This window comes from Schistocerca gregaria, chromosome 5 (genome assembly GCF_023897955.1).
Source record: "Schistocerca gregaria isolate iqSchGreg1 chromosome 5, iqSchGreg1.2, whole genome shotgun sequence".
NCBI classification, from domain to species: Eukaryota; Metazoa; Arthropoda; class Insecta; order Orthoptera; family Acrididae; genus Schistocerca; species Schistocerca gregaria.
Genome location: NC_064924.1, coordinates 129,307,332 through 129,324,781, shown reverse-complemented (window position 1 = coordinate 129,324,781; position 17,450 = coordinate 129,307,332). Strand labels below are relative to the sequence as shown.

Genomic DNA, 17,450 nt, shown 5'->3' with positions numbered 1-17,450 from the left:
CCTTGCTTTGAGTTCCACATCGAATTCGTAAAGCCAGGACTCGTCTCCAGTGATGACTCGTTCCTCTGCTTGCAACCAATCCTCACAGCAGTCAACCCTCTTTACTTTCTGATCTGGCTTCAAGAGCTTCGGTACGATGTTCGCAAACAATTTCTTCATTTCAAGTTTTTGTGTCAGAATTTAGTGAACGATTGTTTTGGGGATTGACAGCTCGTCAGCAATCATTCCGACTGTCAATCTACGGTCTTTAAGAACACGAGCCCAAATTCGTTCAACATTTGCATCGGAACTCGATGTCGACGGGCGTCCTGGGCGAGGGAATCGTTCACTTCTTCTCGGCCATTCCGGAACCTTTTTAACCACTTGTTCACGGTTGATTCCTTCAGAGAATTGTCTCCGTAAACCTGTTTCTAATGGCTCTGAGCACTATGGGACTTAGCATCTATGGTCATCAGTCCCCTAGAACTTAGAACTACTTAAACCTAACTAACCTAAGGACATCACACAACACCCAGTCATCACGAGGCAGAGAAAATCCCTGACCCCGCCGGTAATCGAACCCGGGAACCCGGGCGCGGGAAGCGAGAACGCTACCGCACGACAACGAGCCGCGGACTAAACCTGTTTCAAACACTCAAAAATCTCACGGCCATTCTTGCCTAGCTTTGCAAGAAACTTGATATTGACGCGCTGTCCCACGATCAGAGAGAGAGCTCCATGTGGACGGCAGGTGAAAAAGGGTAACTGTCAACAAGCTGCTGCACACTCCCACCTTCACGCAGAGTGCTCAGACCCGAACTGAGCGTTGTTGGGATTGATTACAGCAGTAGTCCCACCTGGCGGTGACGGCAACTTTTAACATAAAGACTTGAAATGTCCCCTTAGAAAAATTAATGAATTACTGTGCTGATAAACCCCTTACCTTATTTGATTTTAAAACAGCTGAGCAGAACTGAACGTACTCAGACATTTCGCTCTTTACCTATTCTGACAAACATTAAACTGACACACAATATTTTTAGTGCAACGCAATCTGACAGAAAAATTCCTACAAAAGAATGGCCCTGTCTAACAATAACCTATACCTTTCATGAATCACTTACCTCATAAAAATCTTGGATTCTCGAACTAGTGCAATACAGCGAGCGCCACTACTTCCAGCTAAATAAAAGATTCTAACTACTGAAGGCACTAACTACTCATAGGCGTAGTTAGCAAAATGAAAGATTTTGATAAAGAACAAACAATGTATTTACCTTAATAGTGTTCAAAAGTCATAATACACTCCTGGAAATTGAAATAAGAACACCGTGAATTCATTATCCCAGGAAGGGGAAACTTTATTGACACATTCCTGGGGTCAGATACATCACATGATCACACTGACAGAACCACAGGCACATAGACACAGGCAACAGAGCATGCACAATATCGGTACTAGTACAGTGTATATCCACCTTTCGCAGCAATGCAGGCTGCTATCCTCCCATGGAGACGATCGTAGAGATGCTGGGTGTAGTCCTGTGGAACGGTTTGCCATGCCATTTCCACCTGGCGCCTCAGTTGGACCAGCGTTCGTGCTGGACGTGCAGACCGCGTGAGACGACGCTTCATCTAGTCCCAAACATGCTCAATGGGGGACAGATCCGGAGATCTTGCTGGCCAGGGTAGATGACTTATACCTTCTAGAGCACGTTGGGTGGCACGGGATACATGCGGACGTGCATTGTCCTGTTGGAACAGCAAGTTCCCTTGCCGGTCTAGGAATGGTAGAACGATGGGTTCGATGACGGTTTGGATGTACCGTGCACTATTCAGTATCCCCTCGACGATCACCAGAGGTGTACGGCCAGTGTAGGAGATCGCTCCCCACACCATGATGCCGGGTGTTGGCCCTGTGTGCCTCGGTCGTATGCAGTCCTGATTGTGGCGCTCACCCGCACGGCGCCAAACACGCATGCGACCATCATTGGCACCAAAGCAGAAGCGACTCTCATCGCTGAAGACGACACGTCTCCATTCGTCCCTCCATTCACGCCTGTCGCGACACCACTGGAGGTGGGCTGCACGATGTTGGGGCGGGAGCGGAAGACGGCCTAACGGTGTGCGGGACCGTAGCCCAGCTTCATGGAGACGGTTGCGAATGGTCCTCGCCGATACCCCAGGAGCAACAGTGTCCCTAATTTGCTGGGAAGTGGCGGTGCGGTCCCCTACGGCACTGCGTAGGATCCTACGGTCTTGGCGTGCATCCGTGCGTCTCTGCGGTCCGGTCCCAGGTCGACGGGCACGTGCACCTTCCGCCGACCACTGGCGACAACATCTATGTACTGTGGAGACCTCACGCCCCACGTGTTGAGCAATTCGGCGGTACGTCCACCCGGCCTCCCGGATGCCCACTATACGCCCTCGCTCAAAGTCCGTCAACTGCACATACGGTTCACGTCCACGCTGTCGCGGCATGCTACCAGTGTTAAAGACTGCGATGGAGCTCCGTATGCCACGGTAAACTGGCTGAGACTGACGGAGGCGGTGCACAAATGCTGCGCAGCTAGCGCCATTCGACGGCCAACACCGCGGTTCCTGGTGTGTCCGCCGTGCCGTGCGTGTGATCATTGCTTGTACAGCCCTCTCGCAGTGTCCGGAGCAAGTATGGTGGGTCTGACACACCGGTGTCAATGTGTTCTTTTTTCCATTTCCAGGAGTATAGAAACAGTGGCCAAGTCTAACAGCCAGTGATTTTCATACAGAGCGCTACGTGGCGGTGGCGTTACCAATATAAGAACCTAAACAGCCTACTTACAAGACATTATTCAACTTTTATACGTATTTTCCGGACAAACCTCGCATATTACTGATCATTCTCTTTGCTCGCAGTCGCCACCTCAGACCCTGGCCGCAGGGAGAGCGGTGTGATGACTTCGTCTCCACTACGCAGTACCCTATCGACAGCAGGACGAGGGAAGCAAGCAGCGGCGCGGCAGCAGCAGCTCGCCCACCTGCTGGGAGCGCGCGGCCATCTGGTTCTCGACCAGCGCCCTGGCGGGCTGGCCTCGCAGGAAGTCCAGCATCTCGTGGGAGGTCGCCCCCGCCTGCAGGCCCATGTGACGCGCCAGCCGCCACGAGCGATCGGCCACAGGACTGTTGAGCGCCGCCGCGAACGTCACGCCGCTCTGGCAGATCACCTTGTGGAACAGGCCTGCGCAGCAGCGGCAGATCTCAGCTCAGTGTATCGGCGAAATTTCAACGATGCTACTCTTTAGCAAGAAGGTTGCAGAAAAATAAATATTAAAAGAAGATAAAACATATTTATTGATTGCCGACTCCACGCAGTGTTCTGTGCACCACGACCAGATAATGGATATAATTGGAACGAGAAACAGCATTGGTCGTATTTTTTTGTTTTATTATCCGGAAAATCGATTAGTGACCATGGAAGTGTTGTTAATAAAACTTCTCTATTTAGACTGGACTGAACTGCATGTGACTGCTTTAATCTTGAGAATGAGATTTTCACTCTGCAGCGGTGTGTGCGCTGATATGAAACTTCCTGGCAGATTAAAGCTGTGTGCCCGACCGAGACTCGAACTCGGGACCTTTGCCTTTCGCGGGCAAGTGCTCTACCATCTGAGCCACCGAAGCACGACTCCCGCCCGGTCCTCACAGCTTTACTTCTGCCAGTATCTCGTCTTCTACCTTCCAAACTTTACAGAAGCTCTCCTGCGAACCTTGCAGAACTAGCACTCCTGAAAGAAAGAATACTGCGGAGACATGGCTCAGCCACAGTCTGGGGGATGTTTGCAGAATGAGATTTTCACTCTGCAGCGCAGTGAGCGCTGATATGAAACTTTCTGGCAGATTAAAACTGTGTTCCCGACCGAGACTCGAATTCGGAACCTTTGCCTTTCGCGGGCAAGTGCTCTGTCATCTGAGCTACCGAAGCACGATTCACGCCCCGTCCTCACAGCTATACTTCCGCCAGTATCTCGTCTCCTACCTTCCAAACTTTACAGAAGCTCTCCTGCGAACCTTTGCAGAACTAGTCTTTCATAAAAATTGCATCTGACTGCGTATTTAACTGAACTGAACTTTATCTGACTGCATGAAAATATTGTTGGAAAATTAATACTCAAAATACACATCTGCCTGCTAGAAAGTTTAGTGGTAAAAATAAATGAAAGTCACCAACCTGCATCTGACTGTGTCTGTGGACTTACCTCGTCCACTCCTTCCCGTTTAGCCGATAATAAAACATATATTCAACTCAGCCGTAGTGCAATGGCATAAAATTGTCATTCTAGATAAGTTTACTCATTTTGGAGCTGTTTGTTACTTAATAAAAATTCTGTCCTGATCTGAATAATTTGGCAACTGTGCAATGGCATATAGATTATTTTACTCTGATAAATGAAATTATTAGCTTTACTCATGGGAACTTTAATGTACCTTTTGCTTCAATGCAAGCACAGGAAGCGGAGAACGATATAAAGTGTGAGATGAAACTATAATTTTATCTACAAAATATTTGTTGTTCAAACTTTTAAGGCACATGTGAAAAAACAAAAAAAACTTCTATAGCATGGATTTACGAGAAAGTTTCACAAAACGCTTATTGCATCAACAATGCGATTTCTATGTAGCTTATAAACATTATTTAACCACAGAAAACCTATTTTATTAATTATTCTTTCTAGTTTCCAGGTATGTGCCGAGTTTCGCTCAATATATAGCGTATTATGTGCGTAGCGCCAATTGTTACTTTGATGCTATCACGACTCGGCTGCCTCCTGCAGGCATCTAGATCCGACTCGAAACACGTCTGCTGTCTCTGCGCATCTCCTCGCCACTACTCCAACTTTTACCGCGTGCACGTAGCTCTGTTAGCTGTCAAAGATCTTACTACTCTAAGATGTATTACTCGTCCAACCTTGCAGTTGGGAACTATCGACATTTGTCACTGGCTCTATCCTGATCGAATCTCAGCACATACCTTACAACCATCCTCAGTGCTAGAAGTTAAAAATTTCACATAACGATCAGAGAGCATAAAACAGAAAATCACAACTACACCTGCGTATGAACATAACAGTTGGTAGGGACATACCTGTAATAAGCAATTAAAATTGGTAGGCACTGGTATCAACAAGCTTAGAGCGATCACATAAACTGAGGCCGCTGTTTACATGCACCTGTTCAGCAGACCTTGGTGTGACAGGGCTTGGAACGCCCTCTATATGAGATGTGTCACGTGAAGACTTAATATTACTGGTTTTGCAAGATATTAACACAAAATAACTCTTGTGCATTTGCAAATCATGAAAGTAATTCAAATTCAAAATGTACGTAAAACACATAGCAGACGAAGGGGGAAGCAAACGTCTAAAATACATTGGCGTATTGTTTAAAAAAACCATACAAAACATAAAACAGATCGGCAATAAGTTCGATCTATTACAATTTTTTATTTATTTGACTCCTTAGTCTTAATGTAACATTTTACGTAAATCACGAACGTTATACAAAAAAAATTGTTAAAATGGCTCTGAGCACTATGGGACTATCTTAGGTCATCAGTCCTCTAGAACTTAGAACTGCTTAAACTTAACTAACCTAAGGCCATCACAAACATCCATGCCTGAGGCAGAATTCGAACCTGCGACCGTAGCAGTCCCGCGGTTCCGGACTGCAGCGCCTAGAACCGTGCGGCCACCAAGGCCGGCACGAACGTTGTACTTCTAACTTCCCACGCCAGATGGTGGGTATTATGATCTTTTAAAACGTGAGTTATACCTCATTTCATGTTATTCATATATTATTCTTTTTCATTGTATTTTTCTCTTTTACCTGTCCTACATTCTGACAACTTATTATCGGTCTGTTTTATGTTTTGTAAGTTTTTTTTAAACAATACGCCAATGCATTTTAGATGTTTCCTTCCCCCTTCGTCTGCTATGTGTTTTACGTACATTTTAAATTTGAATTACTTTCATGATTTGCAAATGCACAAGAGTTATTTTGTGTTAATGTCTTGCAAAACCAGTAATATTAAGTCTTCACGTGACACATTCACATAGAGGGCGTTCCAAGCCCTGTCACACCGAGGTCTGCTGAACAGGTGCATGTAAACAGCGGCCTCAGCTTTTGTGATCGCTGTAAGGTTGTTGATACCAGTGCCTACAAATTTTAATTGCATATTAGAGGTATGTTCCTACCAACTGTTATGTTCATACGCAGGTGTAGTTGTGATTTTCTGTTTTATACTCTCTGATCGTTAAGTGAAATTTTTAACTTCTAGCACTGAGGATTATCACTAAGTGACTGAAAATCGATTTTGCGGATAGTAAAACAAAAAAATACGACCAATGCTGTTACTCCTTCCAAACATATTTGTGCTCTTCATATTAGCAACAAATGATTTAATATCTGTAAAATTATACTAAGAACTGTGCAGAGTTATTCATACACTGAAGCGCTAGAGAAACTGGTATAGGCTTGCTCATTCAAATTCAGAAATATGTAAACAAGCAAAATACGGCGCTGCGGTCGGAAATGTCTATATAAGACGACAAGTGTCCTGAATGAGATTTTCACTCTGCAGCGGAGTGTGCGCTGATATGAAACTTCCTGGCAGATTAAAACTGTGTGCCGGGCCGAGACTCGAACTCGGGACCTTTGTCTTTCGCGGGCAAGTGCTCTACCAGCTGATCTACCGAAGCACGACACGCCCGGTCCTCACAGCTTTACTTCTGCCAGTATCTCGTCTCCTACCTTCCAAACTTTACAGAAGCTTTCCTGCGAACCTTGCAGAACTAGCACTCCTGAAAGAAAGGATACTGCGGAGACATGGCTTAGCCACAGCCTGGGGCATGTTTCGACAATGAGATTTCCACTCTGCAGATGGTAGAGCACTTGCCCGCGAAAGGCAAAGGTCCCGAGTTCGAGTCTCGGTCGGGCACACAGTTTTAATCTGCCAGGAAGTTTCATATAAGCGCACACTCCGCTGCAGAATGAAAATCTCATTCTGGAATGATTTAATATCTGTAAAATTATACAAATAACTGTACAGAGTTATTCATACACTCAAGCGCCAAAGAAACTGGTATAGGCATGCTCATACAAATTCAGAGATATGTAAACAGGCAAAATACGGCGCTGCGGTCGGAAATGTCTACTTAAGACGACAAGTGTCTGGCGCAGTTGTTAGATCGGTTACTGCTGTTACAATAGCAAGTTATCAAGATTTACGTGAGTGTGAACGTCTTATGGTCAAATCACCGACATCGCTGCGGCCGGGAAAAAGTCATGCAAGAATGGGACCAACGGCGACTGAAGAGAATCATTCAACGTGACAGAAGTGCAATCCTTTCGCAAATTTCTGCAGGTTTCATTGCTATGCCATCTCAAGTGTCAGCGTCCGAACCACTCAATGCAACATTATCGATATGAGCTTTCGGAGTCCAAGGCCCTTGATGACTGCACGACACAAAACTTTAAGCCTCGCCTAGGCACCTCAACACCAACATTGGAGTGTTGATGCCTCGAAACATTTTGACTGGTCGGCGAGTCCCGCTCCACATTGCATCGAGGGGATGCACATGTTCGATTATGCAGACAATCTCATGAATCCAGGGCCGCTGCATGTCAGCAGTGGACTGTTCAAGCTGGTGGAGGCTCTGCAATGGTGTGGGGCGTCCGCAGTCAGAGTGATATCAGGCCCGTGGTTCGTCTAGATACGACTCTGACAGATGACATGTATGTAAGCATCCCATCACACCACCTGCATCCATTCATGTTCATTGTGCATTCCTACGGACTTGGATTCCAGCAGGAACCCCACACGTCCAGAATTGCTACATAGTGGCTCCATGAACACTCGTCTGGGTTTAAATACTTCCGCTGTCCGCCAAACTCCGCACACATGAACATTAGTGAGCATATCTGGGATACCTTGCAACATGATGTTCACAAGAGATCATCACCCTTTCGTACTCTTGCGGATTTATGGACAGGCCTTCAGGATTCATGGTGTCATTTCCCTCCAGCACTACTTCAGACATTTGTCGAATTCATACTAAATCATGTTGCGGCACATCTGGGGGCCCTTACACGATATTAGGCAGATGTACCAGTTTCTTTGGCTCTTCAGTGTAGGAATATTAACAATAATTTCTTCTGGGTCAATGGCCTGGTGCGTCTTCCTACTGGACATCACTTACGCGACTTTCTCGTCCCTAAACTACCACAGTTATCCAACTGGGGAAAGGGGACCTACAGTATACTGTGAGATCTTAACCCCAACTTTTCTGGGGACTCCTCACATCGTTGACCAGAAAAGGCTAGGCTGTAACGAAGGCTGAAGAATATGTCGTCCAAACGAGATTCGATCTAACGAGCTCTCCATTTACAGGCATCCACTTTAAAGTTTTTTGTTAATGCAACTTTCCATGAATCAGCCAATCTCTTTTCTTCCTCACTGCTTACAATTCAGGACTTCGTCTTCAATGTGATGAGCGTGGGGAGGGGGAGAAATTAACGAATACACTGCCTAAATACTTTGTAAAGGGCATATGGTACCTCGATGTGTGTTTGAAGGCGCTGTGAGCATTTTGTGGGTACCACCAGTAATCGAGCTCTTATTTCTCCTCTTCATCAAAGACGCAGTCGATTGCCATTCCCTTGAGCCATTTCAGTACATGACGTTTTGCAGGGAGAAAGTAACAGTCACTCGGACAGAGGAGAGTCCGAGGTTCAGTCACATCAGCTGTGAAGCAGACGTAACAAGATAAAATCTTCTGTGACAGTTGCCAAACGCCAGACAACGACATACATTGAAACTAAGTTCATCAGTATCCAGAGGGCGATAGTCAGGGCGGAGGGGAAAGTCCGTTAATCCAATAGTATGGAGACGGCGTCTCATCACATATTTTTTCTTGGTCTCTTGATACCACATAGAGCGCCCATTAGTGGGTAGAAAGTGGCGGTGTATCGTTCCCCACATGCACCCAATAGGCTGTTGAGAACTAAAAATCTGTTGTCTTTAGTGGGCGTGTTGCAGGGAGATCTGAGATCACATAACTGTGCTCAAGAATCAATATCGATACATGAGAGTGCTATGTTGCGATATGCATGACCGACTCCAGGGGGTTATGAGGGACCACCATCAGAAACTCCAATAGCCAACCCCTTATAGAGGCATGTTGACTGTTCCAACGTTTCCACATATTGCTCCCATAGAGGGCAACTACCAACACCAAAACGTTAACCAGTCCCAGCCCTCGATCATGAAGGGGCAGGTGAGAGTTTCATAACTTACTTCAAATACGTGTCTTGTGGATACAAAATAACCGAAGGCCACCTGATTCAATTTTGGTGGCATGTACAGGCTCAAGTTAGTTGGCTGTTAGAGTTAAAGGGAGCAAACTGCGAAATCACCAGCTCCTTCACCTTAAACATATCAAACCAGGTATAATCCTTAGAAGAGCGATACAAATGGGAAATCCTGGAATGCTCTATTGTAAGCAAACTACAATAAGACAGAGATAAAATCAAGGTGGAGTAGGAGGGCAATGAAACAGTATAAGGTGGGCGGGCTGCTCTGCCCAGAATGCAGTTGGAGAACCCCACAGCATGGGATGCGATGGGATATGCACCTTCTTCACCCACCAGCACCACCTCTTCATCCGTTACCCCAAGGAAATGAGAAGCACAGACACGATGATGAAATTTTAGGAAAGATGAAACATTAAAAACGGCAGATACAAAAAATAAGAAGAAAAAGATGGGAAGGATAGGGGCCCGGCCATACTGCCAGACTGCTGACAAACGGCTGTCGTGGGTCCCCTGGGCCAGAGCAGGCGAGGGATGCCCTTCCAACCCCTCAGACGGTCAATGAGGCCAAAGTGCCCCTCATCACAGAGACAAGTAGAAATCATCTTCATGGGTGAAATGTAAAACCAGGTCAGACCCTTGGCATTGTCCAATAGCACCAGATGTAGCATGTGAAGAAGCTTAAGAGATCGCGGCAAAATAGCCAAATTTGAGCAATGTAGTACGATGTGGGCCACTGTCAGGTGGGGTCCACATTTGTGGTAAGGTGGTTCCTCACATCAGAGAATGAGGCCATGGGTTTGCCAAGTCTGGCCAATGTATAGCCAACAATGAAGAGTGGATTCCCTGTCGGAGGTGCAAAAGGAACACCATGACGTGGTCACAGTCTCTTTTATTGCCTTCAGTTTATGTGGGGAATCCAGGGTGGGTCATTCCGAGTTCCAGACCTCCAGCAACCGACGGCATAGACTCGATCAAAGGTCCAGTTCTGGAACTCCGCTGGCCGTGGTGGCCAAGCGGTTCTAGACACATCAGTTCGGAACCGCGCGACTGCTACGGTCCTGCCTCAGGCATGGATGTGTGTGATGTCTATAGGTTAGTTATGTATAAGTAGTTCTAAGTTCTAGGGGACTGATGAGCTCAGATGTTAAGTCCCATACTGCTCAGAGCCATTTTTTTCTGGAACTCCCTTTTCAAAAATCGATAGCCAAATCTGACAAGCGATCAGCTTGTTCCTTTCTTGAAATCACAACATGTCCAGGGGCCCAAACAAAGATGTCTGGCTGTCTAACTTGATTGAGATCACAAAGAAGATCCTGGATAGCCATTGCTGATGGGTGATGAAGGTAGCACTGGTCTATAACCAGAAGGCTCCTCAGGGAGGCGCTGCAGGTTAGAAGCAAGAACAAGCATGGCCAAGGGCTCATTTTAAGGCCACCAATTCAGCAGTGGTAAGGTGGTTCCTCACATCAGAGACACTGCATCCATTCAGAAAGCAGCATAGTTCACTGCACCTCGCATGTGCATATGCAAAATGGGTTCACCCATCAACCATTTGGCCATCAGTGATACTACTTCTCAACCTGGAAATACATCAGGGACAGCCAGAAATACATGGCAAAACACCATGGTCCAAAGAATAAATCGAGACAGATCAGATGTCAGGGCCTCTGCGAGTAGGCCATTCACAGGGCTAGTTTGAAAAGCTCCTGTTGCAAGTCAGACCCCCACAGCGGTTTACTGCATCCAGTGATTGCAATGCTGAGGGTGATGCCGAACCATATGCCAGGCTCCTATAATCAAGATGGTATGGTATGATCGCTTTGTATAGTTGCAGAAGGGTAGAACAGTCTGTACTTCAGCTAGTGGTACTGAGGCATCGAAGTGTGTCAAGGTGTAGCCAGCACCTTCTCTTAAGCGAAGATTGGGGACCCATGTCAGCAAGGAATCAGAGACCAGTCCAAAAAAGTGATAAGTCTATACCACGTTGAGTGATTGGACATTGTGGTTGTTGAAGGACAAAGGCAACAGAAGTGTATGACACGAGTTTTCGCGACAGAAAACTGCAAACGAAGGGTTAGAGCCCATGACTGAACCTTTCAAATGGGGCCCTGCAGTTGATTTTCAGCTACACCCACACTAGAGGAGCAATAGTGCACAGAAAAGTCATTGGTCATTGGCATACAAAGAGGGTGATACTGGAGACGCCATAGCTGCTGCGACTGTTGCTGGCCACTGAAAAGAGAGGGACACACAATACATAACCCAGGCCATTCTCTTTGATATGGGGGTAATGTGGAAAGCACCATCTCGAACTTGGAAAGTACAGTGTTACAAGACGTTCTGCAAGAAGTTCTGGACAAAAATCGGAAGCAGGCCCTGGAGACACCACTCATGTAACGTAGCGAAGATTTGGTGTCACCATGTGCTGTCATAAACCTTCAGGATGTCGAAGAAGACACCAATAAGGTGTTGAAGTCGGTCAAAAACTGTTCTGATGGCAGACTCCAGCCAAACCTAATTATCAACATTGGAACAGCCTTTGAGAAAAGCGCCCTGGGATGGAGCCAGAAGGCCCAAAGGGTTAAGGAACCAACACAGCTGATGGCTCACCATGCATTTGAGCAACTTACACAAAACACTGGTGAGAGTAATTGGGCATTAGGTGTCCATCTCTAGGGAACGCTTACACAGTTTGAGTACCAGGACGATGAAGCTTTCCTGCCATTGAAAAGGGAACTCACCTTCGCTTCAGATGCAGCTGAAGATGTTAAGCATTGACGCTGACAATCCACTGATAGGCGTTTGGGGCTGCATCAGTGCAAAGGGGTAGGGCACTGAAGAATTCCATTCTCTTAATGGAGCATTGTAGGACTCCAGGTAGTGTGTAATGGAAGATAAAGTACAATCACTCCATTCACTATTTAAGGACATGAGAAGCAAGTTGATAACTCTCCAATGCAGAGGCTCAAGCAGAGCAAAATGTTTGCCGACAGCATTTGGGACAGTGAAAACAGCAGCGTTCAAGGAAAGACCAAGTACACTTGTTGAAAACTTGGACGGGAGTGTCCTGAGGGGTCGTTTCCTGGCATGAAAAGCTGGGCAAGGATGAAAGGTCTCCACATGGAGGCTGGGGAGCCACTGCTCCCAATGTGGGTGTGAGGGAAGCAGCAGATGGAAAACCGTCAACCATCAAGGAGCACACATGGTCGAAGTAGGATGCATAATGGAGGAGAGAACCATCAGCAGAGAGGGCCAAGTCGTCATAACCGTAGAATTTGTCATGCATATAAGATTTAGATGCTTACACAGTTGATGTAGATGGGTGTGGGAGAGGAGTACAAGGGTTATTCGTGTTCAATGGTCGTCCATAATCCCAACAGGCTGGGCTGGCTGGCATTGCAATGTGAAGGCCTGTGCCTGAATTACACACATTTGAAGCATCAAGTGGGTGAGGGGAATATACAGATTCACATCACATTGGTATACCATCACCTTAACCTTCTCAGGCAATGAAGCGCCATCAAAGACCAAGATGAAGGCTCTGGTAGCAACCCTGTTGTCCTTTGGCCTCCTCTGAACATGACAGACAAAGTGTACACATCGTCATTTCAAGTTGGTGTGTAGCTCATTATCAGATTGCAAGAGGATGTCACCATGAAAAATGATGTCTTGATCCATGTTCAGACTATTATGGGGAGTGGTAAGTCACTGGAATGTTATCCTTCTTGTCATAAGCAACCAACACCTGTGATTGGGCAGGAGATGCTGTTTTAATAAAAATTGGCCCACTCTTCTTTTGGAGATGGCTCTAACTTCCCCAAATTTGTCCTCTAAAGTCTCTATAGAAAATAAAGGCTTTGTGGCCAAAAACTAATCCCCATCTGTTCTTGTATGAACCAGGAATTAAGGGGAGTATTTTTCTGCTTGTCACTTAGTCCTATGTTCCTCGCGTTTCATTGTCAGGAAGGAAATGCTTTGGGGTTGTATCTGTGTTGAACAAGTTCTTTCCTTCTGTAGAGACTGGTGGCCCATATGACCACAAGCAGGAGAAAGTTTCATCTGTTCAGATGCAAGTCATCTGCCAAGATGTCATCAACTCTCACTACCTTAGCTCTCCCCATGGGCGGCATGCAGTCTCAGCAATGGCTGTCTGGATAGTAAACCACATTTTGGAATAAACGATGACGACATATTCCTTAGCATATATGGGATTACCACCCTATGTATTAGCTCAGGCACGAACAAGGTATTCCCTGTGTGGTCAGGGGGCTACTACTGTGCAGGTACTCGATGACCCTCTCCACCCACCCACAACAGGATGTGTACCATACTGGGTTTTGGGTGTACTACCCTTTTGGAAAGGAAAGGTGCTAAAGTGGAAAAGCACACAGGCGGAACAGACACCACATTGGGTGACCTTCCCTGTGTGATCCATACTTCTGAAAAATTTGGGAAGTTGGTTTCAGGTCAAATCCAACAATGAAAAAATGTAGAGACTGTGGGAAATGAAATGGAAAACTAGGGTCTTAAATCGTGTACCAGGTCCAAGCAGGGTCTGCACCAGAAAGATCATCCCAAGGAAAGGCAGAGGGGGCAAATGGATTGTGCCAGTATAGGCCTGAACCACAGAAAGAGAAGTAGTGTTGCAGAGGCTGGGACACATAGCAGCTAAGCACGTACCCACAAAAGCCCCCTGGGGGAAGAGGTTCAGGTATTCCTCATATTGCAGCTAGTTGAAGCCATAGAGTAGGTCTGGCATGCCATCACATGTACGATCTGTAATAACCATCGATACTTCTTCTTGAAAATGACTCCAAAATACCTCAGTTTAGTAACTAGCAGGATGGGGCCGACACTGCCTGGCCTGAGACTGCCAACTTCTTGATGTTCAAAAGATTATCCACAGCCTGTCCATATCACTTGATCCACTTTAGTATGTTGACTTCATCAGGGGAATGAACCAGCAGTAGTAGAAGGTGATGTGCAGGGTGACGTAGATACGCTGCATTCAGACCCCCTGACGAGTGGCTCGAGTGTGTCTGCAAAAGGTTACTTAGAAAGAGGCAAAAGTTGTTGTAGGGACCTCTTAATGGATATTGTACCCACGCTCCTTCCACTGACATGACACTGAGTACTGGCTGCTGCGAAAAGGAACTTCAGAGTATCAATGAGGCTTGAGAGGTTATTTAGTCCCTGCAGTCACCAGTGGCCATTTTTATTTGGCATTTCTCCCCTCCAACGTCTGTTCCAGGGTGAGTATCATCATTGATGTCTTAATATGTCTTGCCAAGAGTCTGACGAAGACCTTGTAGCCGACGTTCAACAATGTAAATGGCCAATAATTACCCTCTGTCTGGTTTGTGTGTGGGTATAAGAAGTTCTTAGACTAAAGTAGGTGGTAGTGTGCAGTCTGGGAACATGAGTTTGTGGAACATTGTAACCCAGCAGGGTATCATGAAGTCTCAGATGCTCAGGTAAAACTCAATTGGTAATCCATCTGACCTGGAGATAGTTGACTACACCCTTGTCCAAGATGTGCTCCAGCTCTTCAGGCGAGGGAAACTCCATACATATCGTCACTGTTGCCATATCAATAGTGCACATCACCTGCTGTAACGTTTCTGCAGTGGCCTCATCATCTGTGGTTATTTCCTTGTTAAAATGATCCCCATGGCTTGCACTACGCTTGCTTGGTCATGCAGAAGCGACCGCCTTGTGTCTTAAGGTGTGTGATTAATCGTCACGAATGTTGGCACATGCCAGCTACAATGTTGTGCATGGTTAGTACCTCCGCGACCATTCGGTCATGTAATCGTAAGCGATCTACAGCGCCTTCTAATCGGCACTTCGTCAATAATAGTATGTGAGCCTTGATTGAGTGTCTTACTCGTTGTCTGTCCGGTGATGGTGGTAGAGCATTGAGGTCCCTGAGCACTGCATAGTCCAGGGCTCTGCTGGCGCCACGCAGCCATGTCCTCGTCAGACTTTGTGTACTGTTGGCTGGGCGCAGAGGAGCCACCATGCCAAAGTCGAGGGGTATAGGGAGTGATGTTCACAGGTGGTCCACGTTATGGCGAACTGGTGATGGCAGTCTTGTCCCTGGAAGGAAGGTACATTCATATTGCAAACGCTGTTTCTATACCAGACTTATTGGTGTTGGAGATGCGTCATGCAGATGCAATGTGATCAGAGAAGCCCAGAGGCTATTTTGGTGGCCACCACTCCCTGTTTAAGACCTTGTGACACATATTTGGGAACCAGATGGTTTGCTGAATGACTAGTAAGATGTGTGTGTCCAGAGCTGTCACCATGTACCTTTTCACACAGGTCACATGAGTGAAGATCATGAATCGTCATACCCAGTTCCAGACAGGGTGTTTGTTGTATGCTTTAATCCTTGGGATGAAGGATGGAATTACAATAGCTAGTGAAGATGCCATATTCATACTATCCTAGGAAGAGTGAGCATTGTCCACGGAATAGAACGTGGCCCAATCATGATGTTTGGTGGTACCCAATGGTGCACAAACATTAATGAATTGAGTGTCAAGTGCTGTGAGTGCTAATCCTCGAATGGAGCCGAAATACATGATGTCGGTGGCTTCAATGGCCACTGCCACACCCTAAAATCGCCACGCTGGTGGATGCGAGGCCACCGGGCATTATGTACACAGCATAACCATAATATTTCAGGAGAGCATTGATTCACACTTCTTGCAGGAATGCAAAGTCAACTCTTATGGCTCCTACTGTTTCTCTCAGGAGTTGAATCTTGGCAGCAGAGCTAACTGTGATGATGTTCACTGTGATCAAGCAGTAAGTCAGGCAGTGCAGTCATTGGGCAGGTTATCCAGGGTGAAGAAAAGAGGATATCGCAAGAGATGTCACATCCTGCTGACTGCAGCACTCCCAGTGTTGTCCAGACTAGATGCTCCAACAGCACCTCAGTGAGCCCCAGATCAGGGTCCTGCCTGGTCTTGATGTCCTTAGCGTACAACGTGGTCACAGAAATCTGTTCATGGTCCATAAGGTCACAGTGGTTGATAGGAAGGGAGCGAGCAATTTCACAGCCTGGACTGGAACCTTCCTGCTAATCACTGTTCACCACAGAGGACTGCCAGATGGACGCTGCCCTCCCCTCAGTCCACAGCGGTGGAGTCGGTGGCAATGGTGCTATCCTTGTGGTCGGCTTCCTGTGGGATCAGTTCTTTTTCATCGGTAGGTGCCGTGTTCAAACTCGGTCCTGTAGCATTGGTATTGGCTTTTTAGTTTACACTGTTTGCATGCATAGCCTTCCGTGTCAGACAGTGGCATTGACTCGCACCTCGTCAGCACAAAGACATCGGTTGGTATGATAAGTGAAGCGATTGTCATCCTGCAGTGCTCAGTGGTGCCGATTGCATTGTATAGAGTTCTGCCACTGGCTTGGCTGATTAATCTGCCAGGTGTCGGTCTACAGAGCGTTGTTCTGGACAGGAGATCTAGGCGTCGGTGGAGACACGACACGACACCCTGCAGTGGAAGTTGTGCGATCTGATTTTCGAGGCACTCGGAAAGTAGGTGACCTACCTTGCCGCATCCATAACACGTTTTGGCCTGGCCGTCATAAATTCCTATGGCCCAGTAGCCTTACATATCGAGGTATGATAGGATGTGCTGGATTTCAGTGTGCATTTGGCATACTCTGTTGAGGACTGTATACATCTTAAATTGGGTCTACTTTCCTGCCAAGTGTTCTTCACCGTGCCGTATGGACGGAGCTACGCCACAGTCCCTGCTGCCGCGATTCGAAGGGACATCTGAATATGCGTGTAGTCCACACGCACAGGCTGGAACGGTCAGTTATGTAACTAGCACTCGCGTCTGCGTAACAGAGGCGTAGTCCTTGCTTCATGTCCCGAAGAACATTGTACGTAGCGTTGTTAATAAATCCAATTAATTATGATTGTGAGTGAATGTTGAAGATGTTGGCAGCCGGGATCATGAACGCCTCCTTTAAAAAGCGCTCGAAAACGCGAATGTCAATGTTGATTTCCTGTACTGATTGGCCATGATCACGTTAGTGTTGACCGAAGGAAGTAAGCAAGGCGAGCGTGCTCTCGCTGCAGGCATAAACACATGGG

General features: G+C 46.7%; 1 protein-coding gene across 2 annotated transcripts in view; it reads right to left on the bottom strand.

The window, feature by feature from the left end:
- Positions 1-17,450, bottom strand: part of LOC126272555 (juvenile hormone esterase-like) — a 378,748-nt gene that overhangs the window by 105,018 nt on the left and 256,280 nt on the right. For both annotated transcript variants that reach the window (XR_007549239.1, XM_049975474.1), the window contains exon 5: positions 2,997-3,196. Coding sequence is in view for 1 of the 2 variants with exons in the window: in XM_049975474.1 (XP_049831431.1) it covers positions 2,997-3,196 (200 nt within the window). In the remaining variant the exon portion in view is untranslated. The remainder of the gene's footprint in view (positions 1-2,996; positions 3,197-17,450) is intronic.